Genomic DNA, 18,464 nt, shown 5'->3' with positions numbered 1-18,464 from the left:
TCGTCTTGGAGTCCTTGGGTTCCCTCCTGGGTGGGATACAAGACTCCAGCAAAGAGGTCTGGTAGGCACCTTCCGCGCGAGACGATTCTCCTCCACGAGGAGGTGACTCCCCCCTTGGTGCCGAGGGGGAGACCGCCGCCTCACTGGACTCTCAGGACGGAAAGGCCTCGTCTACGGGAGAAGGAAAAAACGACTGCGAAGGGGACGGAGCCTTCCTGACGGACCTCTTAGGAACCAACTTCTCCCTGGGAGAAGTCACCACAAAATCCACTCCTCTCCTTCTCTTCAGCGGGGGCGAGGCCGTCGTTGGCTTGTGTCCTAGATCGGCGAGTGCCGGCTTCATAGCCTTCACTAACGGCCGCATCAGAGGACCAAACCAAGACTGCCGAGACTCGGACACAGAGTCCGAAATTCCCGCTGGAGGGAAGGGGATCGGGCGATCCTTCGGAGTGGACACCACTGGCCTGCCTGCAAAAAAGAAGGGGAAGAAAGTTGCCTTGACCTCTCCGAAGGTCCTTCCTTGTCCTGCAAAAGAGACCTGCGCTTAGGCGGAGGCGATCCCGACTGCGACCTGGCGACACGCGTCCCTGCTGCTGCCGCGAGCTGCGGAACCCGACGCGAACGGGGGTCGTGCTGAAGCTCGCGCAGGGGCGATACAAAAGAGTCGCGCGCGAGGGGCTGTTGGAGCGCGGGCGCGCAATCGCGCGCAGACAAAGGAGCGCGGGAGCTATCGCGCGCGGGCGAGCGGGCGCATAGGCGAGTGAGCGAGTGGGCGAGCTGGCGAGTGAGCGCGATGGCGAGTGAACGCGCTGGTGCGTGGGCGAACGAGAGAGCTCAGGAGACCGCTGAGGGCCAGGGGACCGAGCAGGGGGACGATAGTGTCCTGGAGACCTGTGACGCGTGGGAGACCGATGGCGAGTCGGCGATCGATGGCGCGTTGGTGAACGCTGGCGCGTTGGTGAACGCTGGCGCGTTGGTGAACGCTGGCGCGTTGGTGAACGCTGGCGCGTTGGTGAACGCTGGCGCGTTGGTGAACGCTGGCGCGTTGGTGAACGCTGGCGCGTTGGCGAACGCTGGCGAGCAGGCGAGCGTTGGCGCGTGGTGGCGCGTAGAACGCGCAGGCAAGCGACCGCGCGTGGGCGAGCTGATCGCAGGAGACCTATGTTTCTCCGGATCCGCTGGGCGCTGATGCGTAGGAGGGCGTTTGCGCGCAGGCGATGGATCACGAGGGGAGTCTGGAGATCGCCGGCGCTCAGGGGAGTGCTGACGCCCTGGTGATCGTTGACGCGCAGGAGATCGCTGACGAGCAGGAGAACGTTGACACGTCGGAGATCGCTGGCGCGCTGGAGAACGCTGGCGAGCAGGAAGATGACGCGTAGAAGACTGTGCAGGAGCTATCGGCGCGACGCAAAAAGGCGAACGCTCGCGAGTGGGCTCAGGAAGAGGAGGCGCGTGGGCACGTGGCCGTGCAGGAACTCTGGATGTACGTGCAGGAGACCGCGCGCGTTGCTGCGCAGGAGAAAGCTGACGAGCAGGATCGCGAGGGTGAGGAGAAGTTGAGTCCTTGCCCATGTCCTGAACCGGAGTTCTAGGGCGCGTGGGCGCACAGGGCGCGTGTCAGGAACTGGAAGCGCAGGTGCGTGTTGACGAGCAGGAGATCTAGTGCGCTCAGGAGACCGTTGGCGCGCTGGGCGGGCAGCAGGAACAGGAGGATGTTCATTTTCCACAGGAGAGCGCTGGCGAGCAGTGGGGCGTTGACCATCAGAAGATCGCTGACGAACAGGAGAGCGCTGGCGATCAGGAGAGCGCTGACGAGCAGGAGAGCGCTGGTGCGCTACTACGCGTGAACGCGCAGGAGGGCGCGCAGGGGAACCCTGACGCGCAAAGGAAGCGCCCACGGTGTGGGCGACATCCCTTTGCCCCGAAGGGACCGGTGCCCGTCGGCTGACGAGATCAGAAGACTGCTGGCCATCTGCACAGGAAGTAGAAGCTCTGGAAGGCGTGGGAGAACGTGAACGATCCCCGGAGAAGTCTAAGGACGCGGCTGCTACAGTCTGCTCCCGGCGAGGAGAGTCCCCATCGGAGGACGGAGGAGGAGAAGACTCGAAAAGGCGCCTCTTGACACCCTTATAGGGAGACGGGAGGCCCTTGCGGCGAAGCGGACGATGAGCCTTACGGATAAGGCGGCCACGAGGGAAGTCCTCAGGATCATCAGTCCTCCGAAGAGGAGTCTCAGTCAGAGCCCTCCCCCGAAGGGGAGACTTAGCCACAGGAGAGACCGTGGGACCCCCTTCCCCCTCCGAAGGATGTACAGAAGGGGGAGGAGAGCCTTCAGCAACGTCATCAACATCAGGAGCCGCAGAGGTTTGACCAGACTCGTCAGAAGCCTCTGCCATCACCGGCGACTGCTTGACAGCGGCCCCTAACTGAATAAGGTCAAACAGGGCTTCCTTGGAGGGCAGGCCCTTAAGCCCCAAGGAAGCCCAAAGCTGAAAAAGATCACCATTAGACACAGGATCAACATTATCAAAATCCTCCCCCGGAGGAGGAGGGGGAGCCGCCCCGCTATGGGAGGCGACGCCCTCTCCCGCACACCGAGGTCGGGAAACAGAACAAGGGCCTGCGCTCCCACTCGGCGGCCTCTCACTAGAAGCCGGACGAGGGGGAGCTTCGGAGGAGGTTTGGGCGGCGGAAGAAGAGTCCCGAGAGCCTTCCTCCTTCAAGGCAACCCCCGAAGGAGAACGGTCTCTCTTGGACTTCTTCTTACGCCGACGGGCAAACCTCTCCCACTGGGAGGCAGACCACTCCCTACACTCACTACATGTATTTTCCCTATCACACCGTCGGCCTCGACACTGCGGGCAAACGGTGTGAGGATCGGTATCCACCACCGACATGAAGGTACCGCAAGGGCGGCCAGCGATCCCAGGGCACTTGCGCATGATGAATACCAAAGGGCGAGGCCAACTTCAAACACACAGCTGAGGAAAAGCAAAGAAAAGATTAAGGCTGTCAATAACGAGGACGATAGACAGACACGTCCGCACATCGTCCGAGCCAAGAGTGAAGTGAAGCAAATCACCGGTGTGTGGGGGGGGGGGGGGAGGGGTAGCAAGCTACCCCTTCCCCTACCCCTGCTAACTAGCGCGGGGGTAGTTAACCCTCGTTAAAACCTATTGCTCGTCGATTTCAGCTACGCCGAAAGTAAACCCAATGTAAATAGCGTGGTTTGTATTTCGGTTACGGAACAAACAGGTATTTCAAAACACAAACACATATATCACATATGTTATCACAGCTATTTAAGTGTATTTAATGTAAACTGGATTTTCATATAGGAAATTAAATGCTTCACAGTATTGTACTCATGATTAGATATTCCTTGAATTTGAGTTCTTGTAAACCTTATACCTTTCTGGCAAGTCACTGAAAGAAAACAAAAGTTATACCACATATTGAAAATTTCTGAAACTCAAGATATCTTGTTACATCCATAAAATAATCTGAAACATAATTAAATCCTAGAAAAAAGTTGAAAGCTCTGCATCTTTTTCTTACCTGTTCAGCAACACGAGCTTCCATTTTAGCCACTTCGGCAGGATCAGCTGTTTTTCTTTCCGGTGACTGGCCTCTAAACTTTTCGAACAATTTCTTAATGGTGTCGTCATCTATCTGCGTGATAAGTGGCGAAGGTTCTTGAATGACATGGCCCGCGGGTAAAAAGCAAGAAAACGCAGATGGAAGGCGGTTCAAAACCAAGGGATTGTTGAGATATGATTTCATCTTCTTGGAGGTATCTGGCATATATGGCTCCAAAATGATGCTTACCAAAGCAGCAATATTAGCTGCTACCGCAATGACAGTGCCACCCCGTCTTTTGTCTTCATCAGTCCGATCAGGTTTGATAAGTTTATAAGGCTCATTTTCCTGAATATACTGATTACCAATCTTTGTAATGGATAGAATACACTTCAGAGCATCACGTTGACGATTAGCACACATTGCAGACATGTACTGTTCCAACTCATTATTTATATTGGCCATAACTTGATAGTCTGACTCTGATGGATGTGCTTCTGGTATGGTACTTTTGAAGAACTTGAAGACAAATGAAAGCGACCGATGAACAAAGTTTCCCAAGTTATTCAAAAGCTCACTATTATTTTTTGTCTGGAAATCAACCCATGAAAAGGTTGTATCTTGTGACTCAGGTCTCACAAAAAGCAAATAGAATCTGAAAATATCACTTGGAATTCCAGTTTCGATGGCTTGATCGCCAAACACGCCAACTCCTCTACTCTTGGAGAATTTTCCATCTTCATAATTGAGAAATTCTGTGGCAATAATATTGGAAACCATTGTCCATTTTTGCTTTGTGCCAATCAACACTGAGGGAAATACGACACCATGGAAGGGAACATTATCTTTAGCCATGAATTCATAATATTTTACAATACTAGGATTCTTCCACCATTTCTCCCATTCACTGGTGTAATTTGCAGTGATACTGATATATCCAATAGGGGCATCAAACCACACATAGAATACCTTATCCTTAAAGCCATCTAATGGGACTGGTGTTCCCCACTTCAAATCTCTGGTGATACAGCGGGACTTTAGTCCATCCCTACACCAGCTATCGCATATAACTTTAGCGTTGTTGCTCCAATTCTTTGATGTTGCCTTGAGCCAAGGAGAATAATTGCTTTCAATCTTAGGTAAATCCAAAAAGAGATGAGTGGAGGACTTTATACTTGGTGGACTAGAACATAACTTGCATCTTGGCTTTATGAGTTCTACGGCATTGACAAGCTTTCCACAACCATCACACTGGTCACCACGTGCATCTTCATAACCGCAGCCTATGTGAGGACAAATGCCTTCAACAAATCTGTCGGCAAGGAATCTTTCACACTTTCCGCAATGAAGCTGTTCCAAAGAATCTTGGTTTATCACTCCATTCCTCTCTAAATCCCAAAATATATCTTGGGTTATCTTGGTTTGGAGGTTGGTGGTTGTACGCCCAAAATGGTCAAACTGAATATTAAACCATTTATACACCTCGGAATGAACTGTAAAATATTTATCACATATTTGCTGAGGTGTTAAACCTTCAGCAATAGCTTTTGTTTCAGTAGCAGTGCCATACTCATCAGTACCACAGATATAAAGAACATTGTCCCCTCGCAAACGACAGAACCTAGCAAAGCAGTCACCAGAAAGCACACAACCAATAATATTGCCAAGATGAGGAACATTATTAACGTAGGGCAAAGAGGCAGTTATTAGTATATTGGTTTCTCCATCAACTGGTAGAACTGGTGCACTCTTGACCAAATGATCACGTCCTTCAGGTGGGTTCTGCCATGATGTTTTAGCTGCCAATATTTGTTCTGCTGTTATTACAAGACGCTTTTCCTGGAAAAGAAATTCAATCTTAACAATAAAACTTTTTTTATTTCTATACTAATTTGATGTTCATATTACTTCTCGCTCGAAGCTTGCTTATATAGATTTTTATCAAAGAATTTCAAAAACTTCCTGTTTTCTTTCCTTACAATCCCCTCACCATGATGCAATGGATCCCCCTTCAGTTACTGCAAACAAAATTTATCACTATCGAATATACATGCACACTTATTCTATGACGATGTATATTTCTACATTTACTTTTTTACTACTAATTATAAAATAAATTTTTCAGAGGTTGGCCTTTTTTTCTATTATATATTTTACTATAAATAAGAGAGGAGCAAAGCACTCTCATGTACTTTTCCTTTGAAAAAAATCTTTCTATTCATTGTGTAGTGATTACAGCAAAAATTTTCAAAGTTATTTTTTATACATTATTTTACTGTAAAAAATAGCAAAGTACATGATTTATACCTCAGTCAAAGGACATAAAACAGCTCATCAATGACAAACCTTAATTCATACAGAAAGGTAAACAAAAATTTCCTTTGACAAAAGAAGTCATGACTCATAGAAGTACAATTCGCATCCGAGCTGACTTAGAACTTCATTATTCTAACTTTACAGGCAAATGAATGAGACATTGTTGCTCCCCATCTTTCCTTTGAAACATCCGTTAACAGAGATAGGTCTAGGATCTTATTTCTAAGGAAAGGGCTGTGACAGCCAATGATGATAGTCTTACCAACAAACCAGTTGAAGTTGGTTGTTCAACATTGGAATAGAGATGGTGTTTGGATCAAATCTTTCTCCAATTTTGATTGAGACGTTATTTCAAAACTTTCCACTTCATGAGTCCCAATGGCATGAGCTTCTCTCAAGAAGTTATGACTCATAGAAGTACAAACCACATCGAAGCTGACTTAGAACTTCATTCTTCTTAACTTTACAGGCAAATGAAGAAAAGACTGAACCCACTTTAGGCAAAAATAGGGCAGCAGAATAATTTTGTTTGTTCTTAACCCCCTGCAACATTTATCACTAATTTAACCCTAGGGAATGGTGAAAAGTTGTACAGTTCCAGATTAGGCCAGTCCTGTAACAAAGAATATACCTTTTCATGCTAAATGATCTGGAACTGGTGAACAAATACATTTTTTTTTAAGATTTAGAGATGTTGCATATATGGCTACGTTAAACCCTTAAGCCACCCATCCTGATTGATGTGGTCACAATTAGTTTGCCAAATCTGATTTTCATTGTTTATCTGATTTGTTAATATATTTGATTTACCTTGGATATGCAAAGAAAAAAAGGGTAATTTCTCAATCTGTCCAATTTCATAGCTATATTCTCCTATCCAGTTTTCTACCTGTTTCTGGATATAAGCTAATGCTGCTGCATTGCATGAGTACACTGCCTTGTATTCCCATAATACCAGTAGCTGCTTTGAAGCATCAGTGAACAGAGAGAAGTTTTGAACCCTCACTCATCAGGGAACTCCTTATAGTAACTAACAAGAATTGTCCCACGAACTCAGCATCTGAAGTTGGTTGTACTTTCATCAGTTTTGTTTTTTATTTCAAAAGAAAATCTCAAGATGAACTTAACAGAAACTTCTCAAAGGTGACAAGGATTCTCTCAGTTTTCAATAACTTGCACAACTATACTAGTTGACCAGAATCTCTTTTAAAATCATGTTACACACACAACCAGTTTCCAAAAATAACAAAATCCAGATACGACCCATCGAAAAAAGATGCAACCGCACATCTATTATAAAATTTTATAAGATATTCATCTAATATAGGAACACCCCGTGTCATAGAAAATCATGCAATATGCCACACAAATGATATAATGTAAGGATTAAATGCCAGAGATATTTAATAGTTTGCTTTGATGTCAGATAGCACCCACAACTCGGGAGTGCAGACTACCCATAAATAACGAAAATGAGAAAACAAAAATTTTATTCATCAATGATAGCTATGCTAAATGACTGATTCTCAGAAAGGGAGCCACCCTCATTCTCATATTTTGTTTTGTCCTCTTGGCATAGTTAAACTGTTCTGTTTCCCCTGTGCTCTCAATTCTAACAGTATCTGCTCTTCAATAATGTTAAGAACTTTATCAATAACAAGGGTATTTGTTATTTTGATTAAACATCTATTTTACTCTGTATTAAGACAAAAATAAACAGGACCTTTTGCTAGACTGCTTTAGATGTACCAAAGACAAAACATGGTGCACCTACCCATGCTGTGGTCACTGCTATTAGCTGCTAAATTGTCTAAATATACAAGATGCCTACGCCTATTAACAACAGAGAAAACAGGAATTTTGAATTTTTGGGGTAGTCTGTAAGCAAGCTTCTAGAGAAAAGAAATATAAATATCAGAAATAACAATTACACCATGAAAAATTTTAAACGTGAAGTGTCATCCAAAATAATTTCTATAAGACTTTCATATAAAAAAATCTTAATGATAAGATAATTAGATTTTTTACTTTTTAAAATGTTATTTTGATAATAAAATAAATTTTTGAATATACTTACCCGGTGATTATAATAGCTGCAACTCTGTTGCCCGACAGACAACTCTAAGGTAAAAACTCGCCAGCGATCGCTACACAGGTTGCGGGTGTGCCCAACAGCGCCATCTGTCGTCCAGATACCCAGTACTCAATGTAAACAAAGACTCAATTTTCTCCTCGTTCCACTGCGTCTCTATTGGGGAGGAAGGGAGGGTCCTTTAATTTATAATCACCGGGTAAGTATATTCAAAAATTCATTTTATTATCAAAATAACATTTTTCAATATTTAACTTAGCCGGTGATTATAATAGCTGATTCACAACCAGGGGGGTGGGTAGAGACCAGCAATATATGTTTACATTATTATGAGCTAAGAGTTTTTATTTCATTTTAGAAGTTATCAAAATAACAAAAACAAAATAAATAGGTACCTGGTAAGGAAGTCGACTTGAACAATTACTCTGCCTTTTTAAGTACGTCTTCCTTACGGAGCCTCGCGATCCTCTTAGGATGCTGATCGACCCCTAGGATCTGAAGTATCAAGGGTTGCAACCCATACAACAGGACCTCATCAAAACCCCTAATCTAGGCGCTCTCAAGAAATGACTTTGACCACCCGCCAAATCAACCAGGATGCGAAAGGCTTCTTAGCCTTCCGGACAACCCAAAAAAACAACAATAAAAACATTTCAAGAGAAAGATTAAAAGGTTATGGAATTAGGGAATTGTAGTGGTTGAGCCCTCACCCACTACTGCACTCGCTGCTACGAATGGTCCCAGTGTGTAGCAGTCCTCGTAAAGAGACTGGACATCCTTAAGATAAAAAGACGCGAACACTGACTTGCTTCTCCAATAGGTTGCGTCCATTATACTTCGCAGAGATCTATTTTGTTTAAAGGCCACGGAAGTTGCGACAGCTCTAACTTCGTGTGTCCTTACCTTCAGCAATGCTTGGTCTTCCTCACTCAGGTGGGAATGAGCTTCTCGTATTAACAGTCTGACAAAATAGGATAAAGCATTCTTTGACATAGGCAAAGATGGTTTCTTAACTGAACACCATAAAGCTTCAGAAAGACCTCGTAAAGGTTTAGTTCGTTTTAAATAGAACTTAAGAGCTCTCACAGGGCATAAGACTCTTTCTAGTTCATTGCCTACCATATTCGATAAGCTGGGAATATCGAACGATTTCGGCCAAGGTCGAGAAGGCAGCTCGTTTTTGGCTAGAAAACCAAGTTGTAGTGAACATGTAGCCTTTTCTGACGAAAATCCGATGTTCTTGCTGAAGGCATGAATCTCACTGACTCTTTTAGCTGTGGCTAAGCATACCAGGAAAAGAGTCATTAAGGTGAGATCTTTCAGGGAGGCTGATTGTAGAGGCTCGAACCTGTCTGACATAAGGAATCTTAGTACCACGTCTAAATTCCAACCAGGCGTAACCAAACGACGCTCCTTCGTGGTCTCAAAAGACTTAAGGAGGTCCTGTAGATCTTTATTGTTGGAAAGATCTAAGCCTCTGTGACGGAAGACTGATGCCAACATGCTTCTGTAACCCTTGATAGTGGGAGCTGAAAGTGATCGTTCTTTCCTCAGGTATAAGAGGAAGTCAGCTATTTGAGTTACAGAGGTACTGATCGAGGATATAGATACTGACTTGCACCAGTTTCGGAAGACTTCCCACTTCGATTGGTAGACTCTAAGGGTGGATGTTCTCCTTGCTCTTGCAATCGCACTGGCTGCCTCCTTCGAAAAGCCTCTAGCTCTCGAGAGTCTTTAGATAGTCTGAAGGCAGTCAGACGAAGAGCGTGGAGGCTTTGGTGTACCTTCTTTACGTGTGGCTGACGTAGAAGGTCCACCCTTAGAGGAAGACTTCTGGGAACGTCTACTAGCCATCGAAGTACCTCGGTGAACCATTCTCTCGCGGGCCAGAGGGGAGCAACTAGCGTCAACCTTGTCCCTTCGTGAGAGGCGAACTTCTGCAGTACCTTGTTGACAATCTTGAACGGAGGGAATGCGTATAGATCTAGATGCGACCAATCTAGGAGAAAGGCATCTATATGAACTGCTGCTGGGTCTGGGATTGGTGAGCAATATATTGGGAGCCTCTTGGTCATCGAGGTTGCAAAGAGATCTATGGTTGGTTGGCCCCAAGTCTCTTGCATACATCCTTGTGGAGGGTCCATTCTGTTGGAATTACTTGTCCCTTCCGACTGAGACAATCTGCCATGACATTCAAGTAGCCTTGGATGAACCTCGTAACTAGTGATATGTTTTGACCTTTTGACCAGATGAGCAGGTCCCTTGCGATCTCGTATAACGTCAGTGAGTGGGTCCCTCCTTGCTTGGAGATGTACGCCAAGGCAGTGGTGTTGTCCGAGTTCACCTCTACCACTTTGCCTTGAAGGAGAGACTTGAAGCTTTTCAAGGCCAGATGTACTGCCAGTATCTCCTTGCAGTTGATATGCATTATCCTTTGACTCGAGTTCCATAGTCCCGAACATTCCCGACCGTCTAATGTCGCGCCCCAGCCTACGTCCGATGCGTCCGAGAAGAGAACGTGGTTGGGAGTCTGAACAGCCAGGGGAAGACCCTCTCTTAGGCTGATACTGTCCTTCCACCAAGTCAGGCAAGACTTCATCTTCTCGGAAATGGGGATCGAGACCGCTTCTAGCATCTTGTCCTTTTTCCAGTGAAATGCTAGGTGGTATTGAAGAGGACGGAGGTGTAGTCTTCCTAATGACACAAACTGTTCCAGGGATGATAGCGTCCCTATCAGACTCATCCACTTCCTGACTGAACATTGTTCCTTCTTCAGCATGTTCTGGATGCATAACTGGGCTTGGCTTGTTCTGGGGGCCGACGGAAAAGCCCGAAAAGTTAGACTGTGAATCTCCATCCCTAAATACACAATAGTTTGGGATGGGACCACTTGTGACTTTTCCATATTGACAAGGAGACCCAATTCCTTGGTCAGATCTAGAGTCCACTTTAGATCCTTCAGACAGCGACGACTGGAAGAAGCTCTGAGAAGCCAGTCGTCCAAATAGAGGGAAGCTCGGATGTCCGCTAAATGAAGGAATTTGGCTACATTCCTCATCAGCCTCGTAAACACAAGAGGAGCTGTGCTTAGGCCAAAGCACAGGGCTTGAAACTGGTAGACAACCTTTTCGAAAACGAATCTCAGAAAAGGTTGGGAGTCCGGGTGGATGGGGACGTGGAAGTAGGCGTCCCTTAGGTCTAAAGAGACCATTCAGTCTTCCCTTCTGACCGCTGCTAGAACCGACTTTGTGGTCTCCATGGAGAACGTCTGCTTTGTGACAAAGACATTCAGAGCACTGACGTCTAGCACCGGCCTCCACCCTCCTGTCTTCTTTGACACCAAGAAGAGGCGGTTGTAGAATCCCGGGGTTTGATGGTCCGAGACTTTGACCACCGCTCCCTTCTCTAGTAAAAGAGACACTTCCTGTTTCAAGGCTTGTCTCTTGTCTTCCTCTCTGTACCTGGGAGAGAGATCGATGGGAGACGTTGCTAGAGGGGGTTTCCGTACAAACGGGATCTTGTACCCCTCTCTGAGCAACTACACAGATTGTGCATCTGCGCCTCTCTTTTCCCAGGTCTGCCAGAAGTTCTTGAGTCTGGCTCCCACTGCTGTCTGAAGAAGCTGGCAGTCAGACTCTGCCCTTAAAGGACTTGGTTCCTTTCTTCTTTCCTCGTTTCCCTTCGGCACGAGCACCTCCTCTGCTGGAGGCTCTGCCACGAAAGGGTGGAATAAAACGGGACGCTGGAGTGTCCATCCTTGGTCTAGCTGACAAGGTAGGCAAAGGGGTGGCTTTGCGAGCTGAGGACGCAACAAGAACGTGAGTGTCCTTCTGTATCAAAGAAGCGGCAATTTCCTTAATCAGGTCTTCTGGAAAAAGGCACTTGGAAAGAGGAGCAAACAGAAGTTCGGATCTCTGGCATGGTGTAACTCCAGCTGAAAGGAATGAGCATAGGTTTTCACGCTTCTTAAGGACTCCGGACACAAATGATGCAGCAAGCTCATTAGACCCATCACGTACGGCCTTGTCCATGCAGGACATAATGAGCAAGGAAGTCTCCTTCTCTGTCGGAGAGATCTTTCTGCTTAGAGCTCCTAGACACCAGTCTAAGAAGTTAAAAACTTCGAAGGCTCTAAAGATACCTTTCAAAAGGTGGTCCAGGTCCGAAGATGACCAACATATCTTTGAGCGTCTCATGGCAAGGCGGCGGGGAGAGTCTACAAGACTTGAGAAGTCGCCCTGGGCAGAGACAGGAACTCCCAAGCCGAGAACTTCTCCCGTGGCATACCAGACGCTCGATCTAGAAGAGAGTCTAGCAGGGGGAAACGTAAAAGCTGTCTTCCCTAAACTCTTCTTGGACTGCAGCCATTCTCCTATCACCCGCAAAGCTCTCTTGGACGAGTCTAGTAAAGGCAGGAGTGGTTGACGGCATGCCTAACACAAACTCTGACGGAGGAGAACGCGGAGCCACAGAAACAAACTGGTCCGGAAACATCTCTTTGAAAAGGGCCAAAACTTTCCTAAAGTCCAAAGAGGGGTGCGTAGACTTAGGCTCGTCCAGTTCTGAATGCGGTTCATCTACGTGTGCAGCAACATCATCATCAGAAAGTCCCTCATCCGATAACTGATGAGGGAACGGCAACGGAGTGGGTAACGGCTGGTTAGCTGAGTCCGGTCGCACGGGTGCATGCGTGACTGAGCCGGACGCAACGTCATGGAACTGCTGCCCAGTCTGTGAGCTGGCAACAACCATAGCAGCGCGGGGACGCACAGCGTCTACTCCAGACTGTCTGGACTGATGTGGGTGAGCAGTGGCAACCACACTGGGTTGCGGAGGTTGACGCACCGCGTCAAAACAAAACAACTCTGACGGTTGTTGAACCTCACGAACGTCAACGGAGACCTCTGTGCGTCGTTGAACGTCAACATGCGGCTGGCAGATCACACTGGAACGCATGGGTGGCGGAACTCTCTCAACTGGTGTGCGTGAGAAGGTTACCTCAGCGTCCACAGGACGCACAACCGATCGTGTGGGCGGTTGTAGGCAAGGAGCTGTACTAGCTGGTGCGGCAGCAACCTTCTCCGCACGAAAGTCCTGCATAAGAGACGTTAGTTTAGACTGCATGTCTTGCAGTAGAGACCACTTAGGGTCTACAGGAGCAGGTGCGGCGACAGACGGTGTTACTGTCTGAAGCGGTACCGCTTTGCCTCTCTTAGGCGGTGAGCAGTCATCGGATGACGGCAGCGAGTCCGAACTGACCCAGTGGCTACAACTGGGCCGTTGGACTTGTGCGGAAGGGACCGACTTGCGCTTTAACGGTCGTGAGACCTTGGTCCAGGGTTTCTTGCGAGAAACACCTTCCGAAGACGAGGTATAAATGGGCTCTCTCGTCTTAGTTAGGCAGGGGCGATCTTGGGTAGATACGCCCGATACCACGGAGGGAACGTCTGTTCGCTGATTAAAGCCTCTCGAACCCATTTGTCGTACGACATTGCTTCTCCCCTGGACTTGGGAGCTTGCAAGAGGTCCCGGACTAGGAGGACGACAGGCACGAACAGACGAACCCTCAAGCGCAACACTATCCACAACACTAACACTCGGCACTTTATCACTTCCCACTGCACTTTTGCACTTCAGCTCCTTCACATCCGCCATGAGTTGATTACGGTCACTAGCAAGGGACTCAACTCTCTCACCCAGAGCTTGGATGGCACGCATCATATCAGCCATCGAAGGTTCCTGAGTGCCAGGAGGGGGATTAGGAGCAACCACTACAGGGGAAGGAATAGGTTGTGGGGCATGAGGAGAGGAAATATCAATAGAACGAGAGGAACTTCTCCTAACTCTATCTCTCTCTAGCCTACGTGTATACTTTTGGAATTCGATAAAATCGAATTCCGAAAGCCCAACGCACTCCTCACACCGATCTTCCAATTGACAGGTTTTATCCCGACAATTGGAACAAACAGTGTGAGGGTCGATAGAAGCCTTCGGAAGACGCCTTGAACAGTCCCTAGCATTGCACTTCCTAAATTTTGGGACTTGTGAAGGGTCAGCCATTTTGAATTGGTCAAAGGGGAATTCAAAAAACTATCAAAAAGTCATCAACAAAGAATCCGTTATCAAAAAGAGTTCAAGGATTTGTGTGAAGAGAAACCCTGCACAGCGAAAGCTCAAAACTAGAATAATGTACTTCACCAATTAGTTGTGAAAAAACTCCAGTTTAGCAACAGCGAGTAAGTACGTCTTGTCGATAGCACGACAGAGAGAAAATTGAGTCTTTGTTTACATTGAGTACTGGGTATCTGGACGACAGATGGCGCTGTTGGGCACACCCGCAACCTGTGTAGCGATCGCTGGCGAGTTTTTACCTTAGAGTTGTCTGTCGGGCAACAGAGTTGCAGCTATTATAATCACCGGCTAAGTTAAATATTGAAAAATACTGTACAGTAAAAGCAATATGGTACAAATATACCAGGCTTGAATTTCTGAGTAATGTGGAAAATGTAATAAGGTTTTCATATCACAAGATGTTAGTGGTCTTTAGCAAACAATAGGAATGAATATTTATAAAAAAGGGATTTTGACGAAGGAAAAATCTATTTCTGGGGAGAGACCTGTTGCGCCCGGTGAAAAGAGTCCTTCTAATATACCTTTTCTGATAAAACCTTCCAATTATACCAGAGAAAGATAAAAGCATGGAATGCTGAGGTTACAACCCTCGCGCGAGCACCTTTTAACTGCTCGACAAAAGTTTACACTCATATTACAGTACAATATTCATATCATGCATTAGAGATCAGTGTATATATTAGGCTTCCCAAAAATTTTAAATCAGGCTATTAAAGTGCACAGCACTGTATATGACGTTTTATTCAATTTTAGATTGCAATCTAATCCCAGAGATGATTACTATACAGTATTACCCTAATTAACTTAGTCAGAACATCTCACATGCCACTCAATAAACATATAAAAAGTTATATGAAGAAGGTTGAGAATTAATTATTTTGAATTACAATCGGTAAAACACTTTCCTGACATACTATCTGAAAAAGAAAATATCAAAATGGCAACATTATGGTATCGCAATTAAACAGTAAAATGTAACAAAATAAAAGCATTGCAATTAAAGAGCAAATTTTACCTGATCCGCAGGAGCTCCAGTGGCTCCCACTTTGCTGGGGGATGCAGCTTCTCCCTTAAGGAGGTTCAAGGTACAACTAGAAATACTTGGAGGAGTATGTAACTTAGCAGCCCATGGTTTTAAAGTATATCCATTATTGCCATACCACAGGGATACACTTTTCTGAAAGGAAATAAACAAACTTAAATTGATAGATCATTATGCATGTGCTCAGGCCACTCAAATATGGTATAGAAATTACATAAATGTACAAGTAATGAAAATTAACCTGAATGCCAAATAAAAGTGCAATCTAATCTTAGTGTTTCTACTGAATAACTTATTAGATCACATACTATTGCAGAAAAGTTATTCTTTCTCTAAAGTCCACAAATCTACAATTCTCTTTTTGGATGGCAAGTTGATGATGACAGTACAACTACTCCACCATATTCAAATGTTTAAAGGCCACTCATGAATGGCAGAGGCAAGGGATAATGACATTGCCCCAGCTGTCAGCAACCAAGGCCCCTCTCCACCCAAGCTAGGACCAGGGAGAGCCAGACAATGGCTGCTGATGACTCAGCAAGTAGACTTATAGGCTCCCTCAAACCACCCCTCATTATTATTATTATTACTTGCTAAGCTACAACCCTAGTTGGAAAAGCAAGATGCTATAAGCCCTGTTATAAGCCCAGGGGCCCCAAAAGGGAAAATAGCCCAGTGAGGAAAGGAAAAAAAAAGGAAAAATAAAATATTCTAAGAACAGTAACAACACCAAAATAAATATTTCCCATATAAACTATAAAAACTTTAACAAAACAAGAGGAAAAGAAACTAGGTAGAACAGTGTGCCCGAGTGTACCCCCAAGCAAGAGAACTCCAACCCAAGACAGAGGAAGACCATGGTATAGAGGTTATGGCACTACCCAAGACTAGAGAACAATGGTTTGATTTTGGAGTGTCCTTCTCCTAGAAGAGCTGTTTACCATAGCTAAAGAGTCTCTTCTACCCTTACCAAGAGGAAAGTATCCACTGAACAATTGCAGTGCAGTAGTTAACCCCTTGAGTGAAAGAAGAATTGGCTGTAATCTCAGTGTTCTCAGATGTATGAGGACAGAGGAGAATCTGTAAAGAATAGGCCAGACTATTCGGTATATGTGTAGGCAAAGAGAAAGCGAACCGTAACCGGAGAGAAGGATCCAATGTAGTACTGTCTGACCAGTCAAAGGACCCCATAACTCTCTAGCGGTAGTATCTCAACAGGTGGCTGGTGCCTTGGCCAACCTACTACCTTACGAGGATGGTGAAGTTGCAGACACCAAAGAAACTATCGAGTTTGAGCAGGATTCGCTCCTCAGTATGGCGAACACCAGGCAGGGATAGTTCCAATAAGCCACCACAATCCTAGAAACATGGCAGCTGCATCTTTTTGTATAAACTGACCGACTTTCAGTATAAAATTAAAAATTGTTCTCTCTTTCTCTATCCAAGCAATACATACATATACCAAGGCACTTCCCCCAATTTTGGGGGGTAGCCGACATCAACAAATGAAACAAATCAAAAAGGGGACCTCTACTCTCTACGTTCCTCCCAGCCTAACAAGGGACTCAACCGAGTTCAGCTGGTACTGCTAGGCTGTCACAGCCCACCCTCCCCAGTTATCCACCACAGATGAAGCTTCATAATGCTGAATCCCCTACTGCTGCTACCTCCGCGGTCATCTAAGGCACCGGAGGAAGCAGCAGGGCCTACCAGAACTGCGTCACAATCGCTCGCCATTCATTCCTACTTCTAGCACGCTCTCTTGCCTCTCTCACATCTATCCTCCTATCACCCAGAGCTTTCATCACTCCATCCATCCACCCAAACCTTGGTCTTCCTCTTGTACTTCTCCCCCTTTCCTTTCATCTTTGTCTCACACAAGGTCAATACATCCATCCTTCTATTCCTAAACATACTTCCAATCCCACATCTTTTACTCTCTATCGTACTACATCCACGCACATTCAAACACCCCAAAACTAGAGTGCGAGGAGCAGTCACTCTCCCCCCAGCTCCATCTCTTTGTTGACGTCTGGCAGGATTATATACAGGAGATGGGGTTCCCAGCCCCCTCGTCCCGTCCCTTTCAGTCGCCTCTTATGACACGCAGGGATAACGTTGGCGCTATTCTAATTGTTTTTATGCCCCGCGGCCACAGGGGGCTAAAGCAATAGTTAATCATATTTTTACTGGTTGAAAGAAACATTATTTTTGCGTCCCGGACAGTGCATGGGACAACAGGCTGAAGCAAAAATCAATTATAATTAAGGTCAAAAGACAGCAATGAAGATGTTAACTGGGTTTCTCTTCTTGTGCAATAATCACTTTCTTTAAACCCAATATCAAATATCAACTAATGCATTTATTTATATATTAAACATACGAGAAAGAGAGAAAGAATTGGTTCTTTTACACAGAAGTTTGCAGTTACTAGTTTACGCGATGGTGATGTGATTATATCACTAGAATTAACCTGCTGTCCTGGAATTTTTACCTGGTGTATAAGGAAACTTTTTTCCATAATGGTACATCCAAAAATAAATTACACTATGATTTGGGCACTACAAATATTAACATGAATGAAAACATAGTCGGGCTTATTCAACAAATTTATAGCAACAAAAAAATGGTTTTAAAAAATGTCAAAACCAACAGCCCCATAAAAAGTGAATGAGTGGTATCTCGCAGAAGAATACTCTAATATAAAGGGTGAAGGTTTATATTCACAATAAAAAAAGTTCAGCTGAAATTCACCAAAAACACAAAGAAATATAAAACTCATTAACTCCCTACCTTAAAATGATCCACCTCTTGTAGAGTATTAAGGAAAGATACCAGAGAAGGAAATTCTTCAAGAAGATTACGACTTGGTTGTTCCCACAACAGCGGTAATAAGGACGAGAATAATACAACTGAAGCTCCATTTTTTCCCTGGAATGTATAAAGGCAAAATAAAACTTCTCTCCACAAGTTATAATTTCTGAAATTTTAAGAGATTTTAAAACTTTTAAAATATAAAATATACCATTAACTAATCAACATTTATCTTTTCATAAACTTCTCAAACAGTTCAAATTATTTTCATACACTACAACAACATTTAAAAATCTATTGTATCAATACAATAAAAAAGATCAAACCTCGCACTTCAGCTGACTTCCACTACTAAGTTTTAATAATAAAACCTGTAGACTACTGCGTAAGGTTTTATCCTCCCGGCCAGAGCCAACAGATGCCAAATAGGGTAAGAGAACTGGCTGTAAAGAAAAAAAGACAATTCTATCTGAAATAATGATCAAACAG

General features: G+C 45.3%; 1 protein-coding gene across 2 annotated transcripts in view; it reads right to left on the bottom strand.

Moving 5' to 3' along the window:
* Window positions 1–3,408: 3,408 nt before the first annotated feature.
* LOC137616603 (methionine--tRNA ligase, cytoplasmic-like) overlaps window positions 3,409–18,464 on the bottom strand; it is a 76,349-nt gene continuing 61,293 nt past the window's right edge. For both annotated transcript variants that reach the window (XM_068346497.1, XM_068346496.1), the window contains exons 4-7: window positions 18,302–18,418; window positions 17,955–18,092; window positions 15,135–15,296; window positions 3,409–5,418 (exon numbers count right to left, since the gene is read on the bottom strand). In XM_068346497.1, coding sequence (XP_068202598.1) covers window positions 3,424–5,418; window positions 15,135–15,296; window positions 17,955–18,092; window positions 18,302–18,418 — 2,412 coding nt within the window. In that variant the 3' untranslated portion in view covers window positions 3,409–3,423. The remainder of the gene's footprint in view (window positions 5,419–15,134; window positions 15,297–17,954; window positions 18,093–18,301; window positions 18,419–18,464) is intronic.

This window comes from Palaemon carinicauda, chromosome 22 (assembly GCF_036898095.1).
Source record: "Palaemon carinicauda isolate YSFRI2023 chromosome 22, ASM3689809v2, whole genome shotgun sequence".
In the NCBI taxonomy this organism is placed as follows: Eukaryota; Metazoa; Arthropoda; class Malacostraca; order Decapoda; family Palaemonidae; genus Palaemon; species Palaemon carinicauda.
Note: the sequence above shows the minus strand (reverse complement) of the source record. Positions and strands in the feature narration are given on the sequence as shown.